The sequence below is a fragment of the Sminthopsis crassicaudata genome, chromosome 1 (genome assembly GCF_048593235.1).
Source record: "Sminthopsis crassicaudata isolate SCR6 chromosome 1, ASM4859323v1, whole genome shotgun sequence".
In the NCBI taxonomy this organism is placed as follows: domain Eukaryota; kingdom Metazoa; phylum Chordata; class Mammalia; order Dasyuromorphia; family Dasyuridae; genus Sminthopsis; species Sminthopsis crassicaudata.
In genome coordinates, this window is record NC_133617.1 from 208,603,847 (window position 1) to 208,625,814 (window position 21,968).

General features: G+C 31.9%; 1 protein-coding gene across 4 annotated transcripts in view; it reads left to right on the forward strand.

Annotated features, from left to right (window-relative positions):
- TMX3 (thioredoxin related transmembrane protein 3) overlaps window positions 1–15,452 on the forward strand; it is an 82,183-nt gene extending 66,731 nt beyond the window's left edge. For all 4 annotated transcript variants that reach the window (XM_074274177.1, XM_074274170.1, XM_074274184.1 and 1 more), the window contains 3 exons: window positions 9,735–9,864; window positions 10,552–10,620; window positions 14,959–15,452. In XM_074274177.1, coding sequence (XP_074130278.1) covers window positions 9,735–9,864; window positions 10,552–10,620; window positions 14,959–15,231 — 472 coding nt within the window. In that variant the 3' untranslated portion in view covers window positions 15,232–15,452. The remainder of the gene's footprint in view (window positions 1–9,734; window positions 9,865–10,551; window positions 10,621–14,958) is intronic.
- The last annotated feature ends 6,516 nt before the right edge of the window (window positions 15,453–21,968 follow it).

A 21,968-nucleotide genomic window follows, 5' to 3' on the forward strand; every position in this document is an offset into this window, starting at 1 on the left:
AGTTTAGAGATTAATTAAACTGTTCACATGTTTTAAGTTTTATTAATTTAGAATTTCCATAGCCATTTTAAAATTAGCTAAAGGAATATTAAAGTAACGTACAGATTTAATGGAATTATATTATTCAAGTTATTAATATATTTATTAAATATCTGAGTCTTTTATGATTTCACTTAAATGGTTGATTGTATATTGACAAGGTGTTCAGCTAGGTCCAATTTGTTTTGATTTGTTCTTTTTTATTAAATGTATTTATTTAGAACTTAAATGCAAAATAAGAAAAAAACTAAATAGAAAACTTCCACCTATTTACTTGTCTTGCTGTCACTTAAACTCCTTCAACTCTAAACTCCTCTATTTCCCATCCTACAACTCTATTTTAGGGATACCTCCCATATCCTTCCCCCAACTCTTTTCCTCCCTCTTTATCCATTCCCATTTATCTACCAACTTTATTCCACTTCTTTTAATTTTCATACCCTTCTATTTTTCATCTTATCCTATTCCCTCCCTTTTATTTCCTTTTTCTAGATTGTTTTGCTTTTTAGAGTCATATCATATTCAGTTCTATCAGTCTTTGAACTATCCAGTTACCAATGTCAATCTTAAACATAAATAGTTTACATTTCCACATATAAAACATGAAGAATTTATCCTTGTTGAAACCCTTGAAATTAGTCGTTGATGTAGTCTCTTACATGGCTGTTTTGTTTTTTAAACTGCAATTCATAATTTGTGTAAATGCATGACTTTTTTTCTGATGGAATAAGCCAAAGAAAACCAAACTTTATAAAATGACAGTGAGAATTCTCTAGTTTCTCTTAGTAGGGAAAGGAAATATAGATCTTTGAATAATTCAGATTTTTATTTTCCAAATATTTCCTAGTTCAGATATAAAGTTTTATTATAATCTGGCGCTAGGATATAACAAAAAGATGCTACTTGTGGGAAGAATATAGTCTTGTTATATATTATAAATTTCTTATAATTTTTATTAAGGGAGAATCTCATTCTATTAAAAGTAGTCTGTGATGCTACCAAGAAACTAGAATAACAGCAATTTTAATAGCTTTAAGATTAACAAAACTCTTTCTAAAGTTTATCTCATTTGATCCTGTGACAACACTGGACTGGAAGAGTGGTCTTATTATCAGCCTCATTTTAATGTTGAAGAAACTAAGGCAGACAGAGGTTTTAGTCAGCTAAATTCATTTAAAGATGATTTTGAATTCAGTTCTTCCCAGCTCCAAGTCCAGAACTATATCTACTGCACCATCTAGCCATTGCTAGAAGTATTAAATAATGGTGTTAAATTCTCGATTTTTTTTTCATTCTACTTTGAAAAGCAAAGTAGACTAAATAAAATACTGTAATATTCTTACTTTTAATCTCTCCCCACAAATATTTTCCATTTTTTGTTAATAAGGGGGTGTATATGTGTGAGAGAGAGAGAGAGAGAGAGAGAGAGAGAGAGAGAGAGAGAGAGAGAGAGAGAGAACCTTTTGTGGTGATGTGAATAAAGTGAATTTAGCTGACGTCTTTTAATTTACTTTCTTTTTTTTATTAATTTTTATAATTATAACATTTTCTTTGGCAGTACATATGCATAGGTAATTTTTTTTTTTTTTTTTTTTTTTTTTTTTACAACATTATCCCTTGTACTCCCTTCTGTTCCGAGTTTTTCCCCTCCTTCCTTCCACCCCCTCCCCTGGATGGCGGGCATTCCCATACATATTAAATGTCTTATAGTATATCCTAGGTACAATATATATGTGCAGAACTGAATGTTGTTGTTGTTGTTGTTGCAAAGGAAGGATTGTATTCACAAGGTAAAAATAATCTGGGAAGAGAAACAAAACAAAACAAAGCAAAAAAACATTGTTCACAGTTGACACTCATTTCCCAGTGTTCCTTTTCTGGACATAGCTGATTCTGTTCATCATTGATCAATTGGAATTGGATTAGCTCTTCTCTATGTTGAAGATATCCACTTCCATCAGAATACATCCTCATACAGTATCATTGTTGAAATGTATAATGATCTCCTGGTTCTGCTCGTTTCACTCAGCGTCAGTTGATGTCTCTCCAAGCCTCTCTGTATTCCTCCTGTTGGTCATTTCTTACAGAACAATAATATTCCATAACATTCATATACCATAATTTACCCAACCATTCTCCAATTGATGGACATCCATTCATCTTCCAGTTTCTAGCTACTTTCCCCTTCTTAGTATTTCTTTGGGATATAAGCCCAATAGCAGCAATGCTGGATCAAAGGGTATGCACAGTTTGATAACTTTTTGGGCATAGTTCCAGATTGCTCTCCAGAATGGCTGGATTCTTTCACAACTCCACCAACAATGCATCAGTGTCCCAGTTTTCCCACAGCCCCTCCAACATTCATCATTATTTGTTCCTGTCATCTTAGCCAATCTGACAGGTGTGTAATGATACCTCAGAGTTGTCTTAATTTGCATTTCTCTGATCAATAGTGATTTGGAACACTTTCATATAAGTGGAAATAGTTTTAATTTCATCATCTGAAAATTGTCTGTTCATATCCTTTGACCATTTATCAATTGGAGAATGGCTTGATTTCTTATAAACTAAAGTCAATTCTCTGCATATTTTGGAGATGAGGCCTTTATCAGAACCTTTAACTGTAAAAATGTTTTCCCAATGTGTTACTTCCCTTCTAATCTTGTTTGCATTAGTTTTGTTTGTACAGAAACTTTTTAATTTGGCATAATCAAAATTTTCTATTTTGTGATCAATAATGGTCTCTAGTTCTCCCTTGGACACAAACTCCTTCCTCCTCCACAAGTCTGAGAGGTAAACCATCCCATGTTCTTCCAATTTATTTATGATTTCGTTCTTTATGCCTAAATCTTGGACCCATTTTGATCTAATCTTAGTATGTGGTGTTAAATGTGGGTCCATGCCTAGTTTCTACCATACTAATTTCCAGTTTTCCCAGCAGTTTTTGTCAAATAATGAATTCTTATCCCAAAATTTGGGATCTTTGGGTTTGTCAAACACTAGATTGCTGTTTTTATTCACTATCTTGCCCTGTGAACCTAACTATGCCACTGATCAACTAGTCTATTTCTTAGCCAATACCAAATGGTTTTGGTGACTGTTGCTTTATACTATAGGTCTAGATCAGATAGACCACCTTCATTCAATTTTTTTTTCATTACTTCCCTTGAAATTCTCGACCTTTTGTTGTTCCATATGAATTCTGTTGTTATTTTTTCTAGGTCATTAAAATAGTTTCTTGGGAGTCTGATTGGTATAGCACTAAATAAATAGATAAGGGAGTATTTTCATCTTAAATATATTCGCTCGGCCTATCCAAGAGCACTTAATGTCTTTCCAATTATTTAAATGTGACTTTATTTTTGTGGCAAGTGTTTTGTAATTTTGCTCATATAATTCCTGACTCTCCTTTGGTACATATATTCCCAAATATTTTATACTATCGACCGTTATTTTGAATGGAATTTCTCTTTGTATCTCTTGCTGTTGGATTGTGTTGGTAATGTATAAAAATGCTGAGGATTTATGTGGATTTATTTTGTATCCTGCCACTTTGCTAAAATTCTGAATTATTTCTAATAGCTTTTTAGCAGAGTCTTTGGGGTTCTCTAAGTATACCATCATGTCATCTGCAAAGAGTGATAATTTGATTTCCTCATTTCCTACTCTAATTCCTTGAATCTCTTTCTCGGCTCTTATTGCCGAGGCTAGAGTTTCTACTACTATATTGAATAGTAATGATGATAGTGGGCAAAAATTTAATTTCTTATCAAGCTAATTACATATGGCAGAATCTTATGTTGCAATAACTAGAGAATAACATCTATAAACATCTAACTTATATTTTGTAATTGCTAATGACAACAATTTAAGTCCTTAAAATCAAAATGAGCATTTCTCATTTTCCTTCTATCAAGAGATTGCAGTATGTCTAAGCTGTAAAAACCATATTTTACTTTGAGAACCTCTAATGAACTTTAACAGATTTAACTAAAAAAAAAACTGTAGGAATTTGTTCTTAGGGATTTGTTTTCTAACTATTCATTGTTACCACTCAGCAATTTTGTTAAATAAGGAGCTATGGAGAAAAAAAAAAGACTACAAGAGCTTTTATGTGATTTTTACTAAGAATAGTATTTTGTTAAAGACTTTTTTTCCTCTCATGATATTTACCAGAATAAATCGTCAAGAGACTGAAGGTTGGAAATGAAAGATAGAATTTTCTTTGTCTAAGTATTATTTTAAGAAATGCATTCTTTCATTTTCTTTCCTTCTGGTGACAAAGCACAAATTGGCCCCTTCTTTTATAACCTCTTAATATGGAAAACCACTTCCATATTCATGTTATGGCTAAACCTGCTAAACCTGCTACAAATAGTTATATGTTAACATATGAAAAGATTAGATCTCATGAGGAATTAGCATGTTGCTTATCCATTCAGATTAGCAAACTATCAACCCCATTTTCAAAACGCTAATAATTATTGTACTGATAGTTTGTTGGTAAATAAGAAATCCTTAACATTATTATACATTTTTGTTTATAATAACAGACAAAATATCCTTAGAGAAGAGATAAAGAGATAAAGAAACTCCTTTTAGGGGAAGATGGGGGAAAACCATCACTTAAAGCTGCCCATCAAAAGCAAAAGTTCATCTAATGAAAATAAAATTTTTCAGTGATTAGACTTAATTTCTTTAATTTTCTATAATTTTAGAAATTGTATTTGCTAAAAATAAACCATCAGCTGAATTTATTACATTTTTATGCCAGATGTCACATTTTTAAGTCTTTTTTTCCTTACTACTATTAAAATTCAACTTGCTTTATCATTCCTAAAGTGAACAATAATCTACAAATTAAAACTTAATCTAAACCTAAGTCACCCCATTCTCTGGGAGAAGTTCAATCTTAACTTAAGTTTCCCCAATCCTTGAGGTGGCCCCAAATGTAATCTTAAACTTCACCAATCCCTGGGGCAACTAAGACTTAGAACCTAAAAAGGCAAACTATACTCTAAACCTTCCCAGAGCTGGGGGTAACAAAAAGGAATCAAGAGCAGTAATTCCGCCTCCAGAAACAGTTTTCTGAGAAAAAACAAAAAAGATTAACCAGAGTATTTCTGGGAGTTTTCCTGGAAGTCTGCCATTTCAGGGATCAGAGTTCTGGCTTACAGAAACTGGCAGATGAAAGATGAAATGACTGAAGAAATGTGTTCCTTCAGTAAATATTTAACTGCCTACTCTGTTCAAGTATCAGAATTTTAAAAAAAAATTAATAGGATGAAAATTTAAGTTAAATATATATTGTTTTAACAACTTTTAAAAATATTATTTCACATCTGTAAGTGGGAAAGTGTGATTATACAGCAGTTTATCTCCCCCACATCTGGCTGTTTTAATTGACTGTAAAGTTCACATGAGTCAGTAGTATTAACAAAGTCATAATGTCTGGAGTCCTGTCACATTTTGTTTTTGAGACCATCTAGAGTGTTGTGTTCATTGTTAATGCTTTGTTTCAGAAAGGAAAATGATAAAATGTAGTGTCCAGAGGTCAGAATGATAAATGGCCTCTACTTTGTGCCATGGAAGAAGTGGAAATATTTTAAGCCTAGAAAACATAGAGTAAATATTTAATGGACTATTTTGTGAATGGTATTAGTCTTGTGCTGATTGGCAGTAGAAGCCAAAAGTCGGGATAGAAGGCAGAACTAGAAGTAAGAGGTAAAAGTTTCAGAGACGATATTTTAGGCATCATGTAAAAGAAATGCTTTTTAAAAATTGGAACTAGCCCAAAAAATAAAATGGGCTAAGAAGAGATGGTACGCTGACTTAAGGAAAGCAAAGACTGAACTATCTTATTTGTCCATTATGTTGTATAGAAGATTATTGTTAAGATTTTACTTATGTGACATCAGAGGAAACCTAATAAATCTAAAGTTAAGTGAGGTGATCTCTTCAAACTATTCTGTGATACAGTTCCCTTCCTTCAAAGAATATGGATAATAAAAGAAGTCTGAATAATAATCTAAAAAAAATGTGGAACAAGGAAAGATATGAAACCTTCTGAAATAATTGTGGAAATCCTAATTTTTTTTTTAATTATAACATTTTATTTAAAAGGAGATCTTAATTTCTTAGGATAGTAGTTAATTTTCTTTTTAAAAATGAAATAGATGTAAATTAGTCATTAATAAGTCAGAAAATCATATATAAGAGAATACTTATGTTTATAATTTTATGAGACTTTAATTGATTTTAGTATGAAAATAAATTTATACAGAGCACTGGTATAATTTTTATGACTCATTGAAAAAATGGAATAGTGAAATCTATTTAAAATAATATAATTATGACTTTACAAAATGAAAATAATTGTCTTGTAAAAAATTACTAATTCTGGTTATGAGTAATTTTGTTTGGGATCTTATGTATGTGATTAAGAATAAGTTTTAACTTTAATTTAAATCCAATTTTAAAAAATATATATTTCTTTCAGAATAAATTGCTTAATTTTGATTTTTCCCCCTGAAATTTTTTTTGGGGGGGGTGGGGAATGGTCTTGTGTCCCAGTCCATTCCATTAGAAGGATTTATAGATTCAAATAAAATGCACACTAATTCCAAAAAGTAGTAATAAAAAATACTAAGTATTTCATACTAATAACAAAGGTTGATATTTATATCACATTTTAAAATTTGCCAAGGTGTCTCTATGAATATATGTGTATATGTGTTTGTATATAATTATTTGATCTTCATACCAGCCTTTTTGAAATAGGAATTGCAAATGTTATTGTTATTTTATTATATATGAGGAAATTGAAATTTAAATAGAACTTGTTAAGTTTCAGGGGCAAAATTTGAGTCGGTTTTCTCTTAACTCCAAGTCTAATGTCCTTTACCTTACACCTTGCATTTGTGGGATATATGGAGGCTAGTTTTCAGGTGAGAAAAAGATCAGAAAACTTGTTTTTTTTAATTTTGATCAAGAGTGGAGTATTAATGATTGATTGTTATATAGATGATAATGTAATAATTTGATAAAAACACATCTATGTTAATATCAAACACTTAAAGTGAAATTTTATATGTCACTTATGAGATCTGTTTTATAAGAGTGTGTGTGTGTGTGTGTGTGTGTGTGTGTTTATCTTACCAGGGTGATAGTGAGAATCAAGTAAGATATTTGTAAATCACATAGTATAGTGGCATATATGAGATTATACACACACACACACACACATATATATGTATATGTATAGATGTATACACATATATATATATGTTATTCTTGTTATTATAGTATACATGCTTGCAAAAAGCAATATTGTATACAAATATTACTAAATTATCTGGCCAATTAAACAATCTTGAAAAAATCTTTCAGAATTGAAATAGAATTTAAAAAGCTCAAGCAAGCAAGACTTTCTCCCTCCCCCCCCCCCCCCCCCCCCCGGCAGTTGAGGTTAAGTGACTTGTCCAAGGTCACACAGCTAGGAAGTGCTGTCTGAGACCACATTTGAACTCAGGTCATCCTGGCTTCAGGCTGGTGCTTCAAGCAAAACTTAAAACTCAGCTAGTTTGAAATCATGATTAGGTTTATGTAAGTTGCTGGTGTGGTAATTACAATTACATATAAGGAAATTGGGACTTAGAGAGGTAAAATGATGTGAATTCAAGTGATCCTTAATGGTGTACTAGAATCAGCCTTCACTATAGTTGTCACCTCAAATCCCTGGGCCTTTATATATGCTTTCTCCCAGTGATTTCATCAACTCTGTGGATTGAGTTATTATCTTTATAATTAGGCTTAATCTTTTTTTTTTTTTTTTTTTTTAATTACCATTCTCATAATTCCAATTTTCTACTGGGTATTTCCATCTTCTTGTCCCATAAGCATCTCAAACTCAGTCTGGAAGCTTCTTGATATTAGATACTTAATTTTTTGTCTTTATAACCTTGGTTCTTGGCCCTAACCTGTTCTCTTGACATAAGGAACTCCCCACGACGGAGATTATGCAATACAAATCTGCATGTTTTATAACTTTAAAATCTTTAGAAATAATTGGGTTATTAATAGAATAAATTAATTGACAGAGAATAACACAATGTCACACAAATCATTTCATTTAGGACAAAGGAGGGGAGAGTAGAGAATTGTCTTATGTAAAAGTAAAATTCTTGTTCAGTCTTTTTAAGTTTTATCTAAATTTTTGTATCCCCATGTAGTGTGTTTTTTTGTTTTGTTTTGTTTTTAACCTGGAATGGTATTCCATTTCTTTCTTCAGCTCATTTTTCAGATAAAGAAACTAAGGAAAATAAGATAAAGTGACTTGCCCAGTCATATAATTATTATTATTATTATTATTATTACTATTATTATTATTAATTAATATCTGAGGCTAGATTTGAACCAGAAAAAGTTAATTTTTTGACTCAATGCCTTGCCCTTTGTCCACTGTGCCATCTAGTAGCGCCAAGTAAAATATTTCATTATAAAAGTTGTTTGAGTGTTAGAGAATTATTCATTTGACTTAATTGGGGAAACTCTAACTTGAATTAGTTTAAAAGTTAATTATGTAATATTTTACAAAAAGTAGTTTCTTTTTAAAATATATGGTGCAGCTAAATTGAGACTGATGTACTAGCTTTAAGAAATACATTCAAGTTTGTAACTAGTATATTGAATAAAGAGAAAAAGTATGTTATTTCAAGTATTCCAAAAGTTATTAAGGACTTAGAACTGCAGTTAAACTATAATTCTCAAAGAATTTCTCTTTCTTTGTTATTCCTGATCTTTAAGCATTTGAGTGAGTCTCAGTTATGCTTTAATGTCTTCAGATGATCAGATTTGAGTTTACTAAATTTCAAAGTTTCAGATAATAACCTTCATCCTATTTTTAGTTAATTAAAATAGTTTTAAGATAGGAGGATAATTTTCAACTATTCCTTGCAAATGCATTGCCATTTTTGGCTTTATATTTAAGGGGAAATATTTCTGAGTAAGTCCTTTTGTGAACAATTTTAATATTCTTTGAAATGTATTTTTCAAATTTATCTTATAAGTTAGTCTTAGTAAACTTAGTAAACAAACTTAGTAAAAAAAATTCTTGGTACATTTCTTAAAATGAACAGACAACTCATCCAGGTATCAGTTAACTATGAATATAGAAAAATTTGTGAAACTTTACTCATTTTTGAGGGCAATTTTAAATAAATACTAAATATTTATCAGAAGTTATATTAAAAAGTAGTTAATGCTGAAGTTTGAAAATTGAAAACATTTTTTTGAAAGGCAAGATGTACTTAAAAGGAATAGGATTTTCTATATATTGATTACAGTCACATAAAAAGAGCATATATGATCTTAATACTAAGTTTTAGGAGAAGCATTGGGATCTAGTGAATAGGGAACTGTTCTTAGACCCTAGAATCCCTGAGTTCAAGTCTCTCTTCTGCTGTCTGAGTGACCTTTGGCAAATCTATAAACCTTTCAGTATTTCGTGCATTTTTCTTTTTTGCAGGCAAAATACTAACTTGCCTTGAAATAGGGAGTTTCGTCATCTAGGAGTAGTCTGTGGAGCCAATGAAATCACAAGTCTGGTCCCTATATTTGATACTTCTTTAGTTTTCTTTCATATAAGGGTACTGTGAATTTCTGAGTTTTGACCTCTTTCTTTTTTACATTTTTAGTGAATTGAGTATTCCAACTGTAGTTGCAATAAATACTTCGAACCATCAGTATTTTCTGCCAACCAGACATATTGAGAGTACTGAGGATGTGATGCAGTTCATTAGTGATATTTTGGATGGCACAATAGAAGTAAGTGGCTTAATTCAATTTAAATAAAATAAACTATTTTGGGGGATATATTTTTTGGATGATCAGTTTTTTATTCTAAGGGGTATGGTAAAGTACCAAATGCCAATCTTAATCTTTGAAATGGAAATCTTTCCCTGCTTCTCAATATTGTATCTTTTTCTTTGCTTCTCTTATACTTTATTACATTTCACCCAATTTTCTATTTGTTACATCTCTTTGTCTTCCTTCTCATACATAGGAACCCACTTAGAAGGAATCTCATATGTTGTCTATTATAATCCAAACTTGAGAGGGAAACTGTAACATTTCTAATATAAGTAAACATTAAGTGCATGAGAAGTTCCATCTCTACCTTCCTAAGCATCAGCACTTAGGAAATTTGTCTTTACATTAAGCCAACTTCTATCTTCTGGCCATCTGCCACAGAACTGTTTTTTATATATTTCAATATACTAATTTCTTGTCAAATCTTCTCTTCTCCAGACTAAAATCCCAGGTTTTTTTTAACCAATAATTATATTGGACGATCTTCAGACATTTGACTATCCTGATTTCCCTCTCCTAAACATCCTCTATATTTTTTATTATTTGAAAGTATCTTCTGTTAACAATTTTAATATGATATAAAGAAAAATTTAAAAATGAACACTTTGTGACTCTTAACTTACATTTTGTATGAAATTTAAGGCTCGAGGTGGTGATGGAATTTTGCAGAGATTGAAAAGAATATGTTATGATGTCAGGACTACTGTTGTGGTAAGTATTTGTTGGAAAAAAAATTAAATGATAATGAAAGATAAAGAGATTTTTATGATTCATTCAGATTATATTATCATTACAGTAAAATCTCGAAACACAAATGAGTGGAAGTTGTTTTTTTTAATTAACCAGATTTACACCATTTCATGGGCAACTAATTGACATAGTTGATAGTATCCCAGGCCTGAATTCAGGAAAACTCATTGAGTTCAAATCTAGTCCCAGATACTTATTAGTTTTGTCACTCTGGGCAGGTTCCTCATTACTGGGTTGTCTCGATTCTTTATTTGTAAAATAAGCTAGAGAAAGTAAGACCAATTTTCTCCATTATTTTTGTCAAGAAAACACCAATAGGATCACAGAGAAATGGACATAACTAAGATGATTGAACAATAACAAATCACTCAGTATTTTTTAATTGACAAATAATTTAGTCATCTGGAAAATAGTAGTTGCTTTTAAAAACTTGTGTAAGATAAATGAGTTAATTGTAATTCAATATTAGTTAATTGATAGTGTATAGAATTTAAAATCCTTCATATTACCTAGCCATTGATAAAAGTCTTTTCTTTAATTTCTGTGGTTAATGCAAAGAGATAGTTAATTTGAAGTACAAGATAGAAAATTATTCTCTTGTTCTGACTTGAGAGAATTATTTATTTAACTTGAAGTATATATAAAGTATCCTAAAAAATAAATGTTAATAGCATGAATGGTTAAAATTGTATTCGATTATTCCCATTCCCAGCCTCTACTCTTGGAAAAATATAGATCAAAGAATTTTTAAGTGAATTTCAAAGAAGTGAAATATTCATTGGTGTTAAATACTGTAAATGTCAACAATATCTAGTCAGTTAAGTGTTCAGTCTTCTGTAAAAGTGATTTTCCTTATGATGGTGGGGATAGATAGAATAAAGAGAGTTGAAAAGTAAATGGTAGAAGAAACCAAGACCATGAAGAGTAAATGGGAAGATTGTAAATGAATTAAAGTAAATATAAATATATTAAAGAATTGTCAACCAACATTGGGGGAAAACACCAGTTTCAAGATCTTGAAGGTTAACAATATAAATTCCTTGACAGCAAAGACTAAAATGTTACCATTGTATTCCCTCTACCTCACATAACACCCTGCATATATGAACCTCTAAATAACACATGGACAGCTTGATAGAGGTAGCAGTTGGTCCTGAATGGTGGTTTTTTGATACTTTGGAAATTGTGGCATAAACTGATGATAATAGACTTCAAATGGTCGTAGATGAAGCGCTGCTAATACATCATTCTTTTGGAAAGTGGTATAGGTTATCAGAAAGCCAACTGAATCTTCCTCTTCCTCTAGACCTGTGAGAATTTAGAGAAAGAGAGCAGAAAAAAGAATATAATTATCATCCTAGGGAACCTGTGTTTCATACAAAGCTGGAAATTTAGAAAAGAAAACATGGTACTGTGGAAAGGGGTAGCCTATTGCTTTAGTTAAAGGTGAAATGGAATATTTCTCTAATGGATTGAAGTGAGAGTTCAAAAAGCAGTAACACAATGGAGGAATTTTTTTCTGGAACAACACATATAGCTAACAGAAATGATGAAATAGATTAGAAGGGGAATGAGGGACACTTACTAGTCAATCTTATTGAAACAATTGGTGAAAATGAGATTAAGTTGAGCCGAGAGACTGAAAGTAGCAGTGAAGTTATAGAGGGTGAAAAAAGCATTTCTATAATGCTTTTTAAAGCCTTTAAAACATTAAGGTTTTCAAACTGAATTAGATAATTTATTTTCATTTATGCATCCACAAGTTTATTCAGTAGAGGAATATAACATGATCAGGTTTATCAGTTGGGCATTTGTAAATAGGATAGATTGAAGTTGGGAGAGACATGAGGCAAAGGGGTTCAATATGTGGCTCTTGTAGTAGTCCAGATGAGATATGATGAAAGCTTAAATTAGGGTCAAAATCAATCATATATAAAGAAGGGGATATATGAGAGAGATGAATGAATGAATAAAGTATTAAGTTCTTAAGTATGTGCAAAACTCCTATGGTAAGCCCTGGATGTAAAAATAGAAAAGAAAGACAGTTCCTATTCTTAAGGGACTCATTCTAATGAGGGAGACAACATATATGGGGACGGTTTAGTTTCAAGCAATTTGGAAAGGCCCCTTGATTTTTAGAGCACAAAAACAAAGCAGATGGCAGTGCTTCTTTTTAGTCATCATTTCTATTAATAAATTAGTTTCTGATGATGAATCATTGACATACTAGAACCATTAGTAGCAAGAGATATTATGAAAATAGGATTCATAGTATTTTGACAAAGTAAGAAGTTGAAAATCACACTATAGTTCAAAAGAGAGTTAATGGAAGGATGGTGGTATCCTTGATAGAGAGGTGTGAAAGAAAAGGTATGGGTTTTGAGGGAAGGATATTAAATTCTGTTTGCGATTTGTTGACTTTGATATGCCTATAGGTGTAATGTTCTGTTGTCTCTAGGTCGTGAATTATTCTCTTGGGGGCAGATTTCTTGGGGAGCTTCTGGAGCCAACCTTAGTTTTAGTTTCAGTTCAATAATCTCAAAATGCAGCCAGGAGTTAAAGTCCAGATCCTTTCTGTCTCTTTCTAAAATCTTATCTTCCTTCACTTGGGGCTCGGCTAGTTTTCAGAGGCCTTCCGGATCTTGCCTCTAGTTCTTTGTCTCTTCTAGCTTCTCATCTCTAGCTCCCTCTGAATCCAAAGCCTTCCAGCCAGCTCAAAGGTAGACATGGGAATGAAATCTTAACTCTGCCTCCAAGAGTGTGATTGTGGGCTTCTGTGTGCTTGGCCCTGAGAGTTTCTTGCTTATATGGTGCACACTGAGTATACACCAATCATTTCATCACTAGGAAACCCATTATTTGTTGTAGGATTAAATCAATGCTAAACTAGATTTAATCATTGTCTCCTCAATTCCACTCAGTACCTTGTTTCAAGTTCTGGCCCATAACATCTCCTTGTCGGATCAAATCAATTGTCTCTATTCATTCCATTGACTTAGCACCTTGTAAAAATCCTAACATACAGGGATCTAATTAGAAATGTCCAGTAGTATAGTTGTTTATGAGGGACTAGTACTTAAGGTAAAATAGGACTAGTTATATTGATCTAGGATTAATTTGCATTGGTTTCTGTATAGACCATGGGAGCTGATAAGGTGGTCACCAAGTGAGACAATGTACAGAGTGAAAAGGATCCAGAACAGAGTCGTGGAATACATCCACAATTAAGTGGTACAATATGATTGCTTATCCAAAGAAAAATGTGAAGTAGCAGTTGGATTTATAAAGAGGTGTACCAAAAGAGAATAGTATCATATGATGTAGAGAAAGAGTATATAGAGATTAAAGGAACAAAGGGAGGAAATGGATGTGTGTGTGTTGGGGGGAGGAGAGAGAGAGAGAGAGAGAGAGAGAGAGAGAGAGAGAGAGAGAGAGAGAGAGAGAGAGAGAGAGAGAGAGAGAGGGAGAGAGAGGGAGAGAGAGAGAGCACACGTGCACATGTGTTCAGGGGAGGACAAAGGAAGAGAGGGAGAATTGGCTATTATTCTGTGTTTATTTTTGTGCAAGGTACAATTCGAAAAAGTCTCTATTCTCAGGTTCATATAATAATTGGAAAAAGCATCATATAAAAGAAAGTTCAGATGCAGAACAAATGAAAGGACCCAGGGTACAGTGGCCCATGCATTTTTAGTCGTTACTAGGGGACCGGGGACCAAGCAGATAGTGATTGGAAATTTACATGATGAGAATTTAAATCCTGAAGACTTGAAGGGCAAATAGTGAGGCCTAGTCTTCTTCTATTTTCCTAGAAGAACAAGACTCCCATCTTGTCCAAGCAGTATGAGCACTAAAGCAGATCAAATGAGTTCTGAGTGACTCCATTATTCTGATGCTAACATATCTTTCTGTCCTCTGTCCTAAATAAGAAGAAAATAGTAAATCAGGCTGTTTGCTGTTGTATTTTGTTAATGTGTCCAGTAGATAGCTGTTTTGAAATGGATCAAATGAAATGCAAATCAAAATTCATAGATTTGCTATTTACTGTTTCTTAGAAACTAAAATCCATAGGATTTATATCTCTATACTTTTAGTTTTATTGCTATTTTGTTATGTATATGTAAAATTTTACAACTTAAGTTGTTATATGTCGAGAATATGAAGTAACAATAAAGATGTGTTGATTTTTATATCAACACTAGTTGAAAAATTTTTTTAAGTGGCAAAATAATATCTAAATGGAACTGATTTCTCTCTCTGTCTCTCTCTCTCTCTCTCTCTCTCTCCCCTCCCCCCCCCCAGTCTGTATTTAAAAGCTCACCATTTTTAGGTTGTTTTCTCTTTGGCCTGCCACTGGGTGTCATCAGCATCATGTGTTATGGAATCTACACTGCTGACACAGATGGAGCTTATACAGAAGAACGAATTGAAGTTTCTAAAAGGGAAACTGAAAGTAGAGATATAAGAGATGAAAGCAATGAGGAGGAAAAAAAGGAAGAAAACAGTGAAAATTCTCTAGTACTTTCAGATGCAGAGCAAGAACCCAAAGATATATTGGAAAAGAAAAATGACTGAATCTTCTACGATTTAGGTTATTTGATAGGATTTCTAATTAAAAACAAAAACAAAACAACAACCTTATTTATTGAATTTAGCCATTTAATCATGATCTTTGCTGAGGAAAACATCTGATATGTATTTTGCTTATATAGAGTCCATGGACTAAAAAATCTTCCCATATTTTTGGGAAAAGGTGGGTCATATGGATAAATAAATGTTCTTTTTTTTTTTTTTTTTTTTTTTTTTTTAAGAAGCTTTCAAAGTTTACTATTGATAAACAGCATAATAAGAAATTAAATCAATTTATATATTCCTTTATCTGTATATTATCTAACAAAGTTGAGGTTCTGGGGCAGAATATTTCCATCTGTCAATAAGATAGAAGATCTGTTTTCACTTAGAACAATAACAACACTCCCAGTTACATTTTTGAAAAACAAAAAGTAGGTGTTTATCCTGGCCATTTCAAAGACAGGCACTTTAAATGTGTTAAGGCTTGTAATGATTTCTCCGACATGTTATTCAGATTTTTGTAGATAAAAAGAATTTGACTTTATGTAGCATAGCTGTTTTATTTCAGTGATTGAAAGGAGAATAAATTTTTCTCTTTTGCATTCTCATGAAACCTATGTGTAGATCACCCCAAATCCCAAATCAGCAATGGTATGTTTATTTCTGTGTCTTAAGTGAAATTATTTGAAGAAATATTTTTTAAACCAGTCAAAATTGTTAGATTTGCAGTTATTCCACAGAAATACACACTTTTTTGCATAGGCTTTATTTAGGTAACGTTTTTAAAAGTTGTTAGCATAAACTTATTAAGACAAGTTATGTAACATATTATAAAACAAAAACTCTTGTAAAAGGATCTATATTAAGGTCATCTTCCACACATCTCTCCATTGACCCTATCCTTTCATTTTGTATTCTTATTTAAATATTGTGCAAAATCAATACAGAGTAATATCTACAAATTTTATTTTTTCATGCCATTGTATTTATTTTAGTTTGAGTTTACATTTGATCATTTTAGTTACCATTTGAGCAGTAAGCTATTTATGGTTTGTGCATTTAATTGTCACAAAATCAAGTTATCTTATATAATGTATTTTTCTTAAATACTTAGTTACAAAAGTGATTTCTGATTCAAGCCCAGGATACTAAAAGTATGAGTTATCTTATTTTCTGTTCCCAGAAAGTGAACCTTTGATTAGCACTAATGTTATGAGGATTATCATAGAAACTAAACAAACTTGATTTTACAAGTACTGTGATAATATTAATATGGATTTCATTGTGATCCCTTAGGCTTATGTTTTTTAATGACTCTTATTGCAGCTCTCATTCTTTAAATACATGCCAGCCTCATTATTCTTTATAATAAAACAAATATACTGTGGCACTAAATTCATATTCCTAAATGAAACTTTAGTGTGCTCTTTTTTTTTTTTTTTTTTTTTACATAGTATACTATATAATTTATTAACAGATTCCATCCCCAGTAGTATTTATTCATTCTCTCTTTTGGATGTGAATGTTAGCTTTCATATTATATAATAATTGAATTTATGTGGTCATAGTGCAAAGTTAAATTATCAATGCCTCCATTGAGACTCAGTGTAAGGTATAAATGCTAGAAATCATGGATATTGGGAAATTATAATCATGTTTGACTATGTATCTTTCTCAGATTTAGTCAGCATGATGATTTTGGACCTTGAAAATTAAGTAATCCATCTGTAATTTCAACTTAAAATGAGTGACCTCAGGAAAAATTACAGCTTATTTTGTATATAGAGAATAGCGTAAGTGTTCTTAATAGATATTCTAAAGATTCATGTTTGTGATTTAGTGATTTTATTTTATTCCATTTCTTTTCCCCTATTGTTCTTTGTCCTGATTTCCATTTTCATTTCAAAATTTGTGCATCAGAGAGACTTTCACCTTATTGATTTTAGGAATAGAAGGTGACTCCATTATCTTTTTAAAAAATTGTCTTGAGACAGCAGAGTAGCAATTTTTTAAAAAAATTATTTTATTTGCCAACTGGTTTAATATAATTCTGGTTTATTTATTACTATACTTTTCCTCTATAGTCTCTTTGCCCTGGAAAATTTTTAGCAAAATTATTATGTGTCTGAAAAAATATTGAAAAGTCAAATTCATTTTTTATTTTTTAGAAGAACTAGTTACCAATGGTTCCTGGGTTTATATCATGTTTAAAATGAAATAACTACAATATGAAAAAATTATGTGGTAATTTTGACTTCTGCTTTTATTTTAATTTAGGTTTTTGATGGATTTGTTTTTATTTTGTTTTTACTCAAGCATAATTTTGAGTAATTCCATATAGAATTCAGAAAGATTGCAGATGCCTGCTTCTAGTTACAGGTGCCTAGATAATATTTAAAATGAGAGGTTTTTCAACATTTTCAAAGAGAAATTTGGTTAATAGTTTTCTCAACCTGTCTATATGCCTCTCCCCAAATTCTCTTTCTTTTTCACATTATTTCTTACTGTAACTAATATAGCTAAAACTTTATAAGGGAGTTTTCTGAAGAGAGTTTTTGTCTCAGAGGTTCTGTATTCTCTCTAACAGTGCTTGCTGGCACCTGCTGTGGAAATAATATACCAAATATCTGGTAGGCTGTCCAGCCTAAGTTTGCAGAAAGGCACATGTCTAACTCAGGTACAGATGAGTTGTTCAAATAACCAGCTATGCTGTTTGTTTGTTTGTTTGTTTGTTTGTTTTTAATAACAATTTAAATGCAGTCACATTCTTATCAGCAGTTCATCCCAAAAATGCATTTCTCCTGGGATGAAGAGCAAAAAAAAATCACATATACCTATTCTTAATATCTTGATATTGTTATAATAAATTAGTTTGCAAAATGACAGGTTTGTGACTTAATTTGTGAGATTCGTTTTGGTTTATTTTTATAAATATATTTTTTTCCTGAAAGAAATTAGATGTCTTGAGTCCAAGAGAAGGCAAAAATACTTTTCTATTACTTTACCTTGGACTAATTCTGTAAGGGTTTCTGAAAATCTAACATACTGAATTTATGATATGCTGCCTTATGGTACTGCGTGTAAACTTTGTTTTTCTACAATAAATCAATCAAAAAAAGTTTAGTTTTACTGTATTTTTATTGTCTAACATATTCTAATATTCTATTTAGGATTGGATAGTTATTTATAAAATAAAAAGGGGATATGGGATATAGGTCAATATACCATTGATACCCCCCCTTTAGCCCCAACTTTTATCCCTTGAACTTGATACCTCAGTGCAAGCTACATAACCAAATCCAGGTTCCTTTTCTTTTTTCTTTTTAAACAGGTATTTTTATTTGTTTTTGTTAGAGTTTACATTAATGATGTGCCTTCTAAATGAACAGATATGTATGAGACTCCTATTTTTAAAAATGTTTCTGCACTTCAACTTTTGAGTCCATTATTTTTTATTTCTTGAGATTGAAAAATGGGTCTTTGTAAGTATAAACTCTTATGAACTATCTTTAGTTTGAATAATAAGTTTTTGCTTCCTCCAAGAAGCACAAACTATATCCCCATTTTTAAGATCTTTGGATGTTCCAGAATCCACTGTACATAATATTTTTACTAATATAATTTGATGAAGTGTTTGCATTGACTTAATTTCCCTCTTATTTTGAAAGTGTTATAATGGATTTTGAGCATGAAGAGGTGCTAAATCATTAGAAATGTAATTCACTGTTAATATAAATAGGTCTTGAATCTCAGTTTATATTCTATTGGCCATAAGTTAAAAGACTTATTTATCTTAAACTCATAAATTTCTTACAGATATGAAAGTTTATGCTTGTGAAAAGTCCTAATAGTTTTGCTTCAGATGATATAATTGCAAAGAAATATATAAAATCATTTATATGTCTAATAAGATTATTGGGTTATGTTATAGAAAAGCTGAGGGTTTTGGACAACATGGGTGCTGTAGAAATGACAAGTAATTTATATTGCATTTGGTAGGACTAGTCATTTGGTAATTTAAAAAAAAAAAGGCTCACATTGAAAAAATATTTTAATAGAAAACATAAGTATTTTATTATTTTCATCACCCTTCCTGGCTATGATTATTGATAATCTCTGGAATAGGGAAGGGAATAAGCATTTCTATAGTGCCTGCTATGTGCCAAGTTGTCCTAAGCACTAAATATTATCTCATTTGTTCCTTATACCAATGAGTTAGATGCTATTATCTCTTATTTTATAGAAGGCAAATAGGTAAAGTGGCTACATAGTAAATGTTTAAGATCTTATTTAAACTTAAGTATTCTTGGCCTAGTATCTTTTCATTGTGCTGCCAGTTGTCTGCATTTTATCCCAATTTTTTTTTAATCTAGTGCTGACCTATATATCAGTCATAGCATTACAGAGAGAAACATATTTTCCTACTTTTCATCAGAACTGATGTTGGTTTTCTCACAGATTCGTGACACTCTAGACTTTTCCATTCCTACTTCTCTCATTCTGGTGACATCTCTCATCTACTCGTGGCCTTCTCTTCTAAATTGTCAATTCCTGTCTGAGACTACTATTTCATGAAATTCCCTGTCCATCCATGTTTATTTCTTCTAGTTCTAACCCTGATTCTTTTTATTCATTATGAAATTATTCTTTTAGAGTAAATCTTTGGGTTGAAAATAGAGAATATGGATAGGGGAAGTCTTAGATATGCACACTTCCTCTACATGTGCTCAAAGAATTCTGAGAAGTGGAGACTCTTTTCTTTTCTTTTCTTTTTTTTTTTTTAATTGTAACTTTTTACTGAAAACCATGCATGGGTAATTTTTCAACATTGACCCTTGCAAAACCTTCTGTTGCAACTTTTCCCTTCCTTTCCTCCACTCTTTTCTCTAGATGGCAGGTAGTCCCATACATGTTAAAAATGCTAAAGTATATGTTAAATTCAATATATTTATACATATTTATACAGTTATCTTGCTGCACAAGAAAAATTGGATTTAGAGAGGTGAAAATAACCTGAGAAGGAAAACAAAAATGCAAGCAGACAATAACAGAAAGAATGGAAATGCTATGTTATGGTCCACACTCATTTCCCATAGTTCTTTGGCTGGGTGTAGTTGATTCTCTTCTTTACTGAACAATTAGAACTGGTTTAGATCATCTCACTGTTGAAAAAAGGCATGTCCATCAGGATTGATCATCATATAGTATTGTTGAAATGTATAATCTCCTGGTTCTGCTCATTTCACTTAGTATCTGTTCAAGTAAGTCTCTCCAAGCCTCTCTGTATTCATCCTCCTGGTCTTTTAGTTCAGAAAAATAATATTTCATAACATTCATATGCCACAATTTATTCAGCCATTCTCCAATTGATGGGCATCCATTCAACTTCCCGTTTATGGCCACTACAAACAGGGCTGCCACAAACATTCTTGCACATACAGGTCCCTTTCCCTTCTTTAAGATCTCTTTGTGATAAGCCCAGTAGTAACACTGCTGAATCAAAATGCATGCACAATTTGATAACTTTTTGAGCGTAGTTCCAAATTGCTCGTGGTGACTCTTTTTTTTAAAAGGAGTTGCACAACCAGTATTTGTTAGTAGAGATCTCATCCTGTTAATGCCTCTCATCTTTTGGCCTTTTCCTGTCTAAGGCTACCATTTCATAAAATGTCTAGGCTAAATGTTTGCTTCAGTCCATTCTAGTCCTTATTCTGGACTGTTCTACCTTCCCCTTACAGACTTTTCTCTTTGTGGATACACTCTCCTCACCTCCTCTTTTATGTATTATCTTCCTCTCAATTACAAAAAAACTCCTTGAGCTTGGGGCTTTCTTTTTTGCTTATTTTTGTATTTCCAATATTTAATACAGAGCTTGGCACATAATAAGGACTTTATCAATCTGGTTCTAATGTGGGGCTTACTTACTATTCAAATGATGTTAAATAAAAATGGAGGTTACTAGTTCATATCTATAATCTCTAAAATGTACTATTCTCTTGTTGAGGTTTCCCTGGGGTCTGGGGCAGCTTTGCTTCATGAAATTCAGTAATCACCACATGAGTAGCCAGGAGTTAAAGTCCAAATCCTTTATTGTCTCTTTCTATGTATTCTCTCCTTTCCTGAGTCTCAGCTAGTTTTTCCGGATAGCCTTCCGGATCTTGGTTTCAGTGGAGAAGCAAAGGAAGACAGCCTGCCACCACTTCTCTGGTCTTCCCTCATTCTCCATCTGCTGAGTTTGAGCTTATTTCCTTTCTCATCATAGGTGTGAATCTTGTGGAACTATAAGTAACTACTAAGTACATGTGCTGAACTAGAGAACTGTTAAGCACCATGCTAAACAACCATTGTCTCTATCAATTCTACTGAATTAGCACCTTGTTTCAAGTTCAGGCCCATTACATCTCCCACTTTCTTTTGTTTTTAGAATATAGGTGGTCATGACCTCCCTGACTTCTCAAGGAGGTGAGGACCCCAAAAAAGAGGTTATCACGCCTTCTTTGACTGCTTCCTGATGTCTCAGGAAGGGAGATTAAAACACTAAAGGAAAAGGGAGATCAAATCAGATTAGTGGGTTTCTGAAGGGGCTCACTCTTAAAACAGGTATACATAAATCCAGTATGGGAGGTATTACACATAATTACATAAATTACATAAGCACATAATAGCAGGCTAGTAGTGATGTAACAAATAACATGAATCAACATGAGGAATTATACATATCCATAAGTTCTAGAAATAGT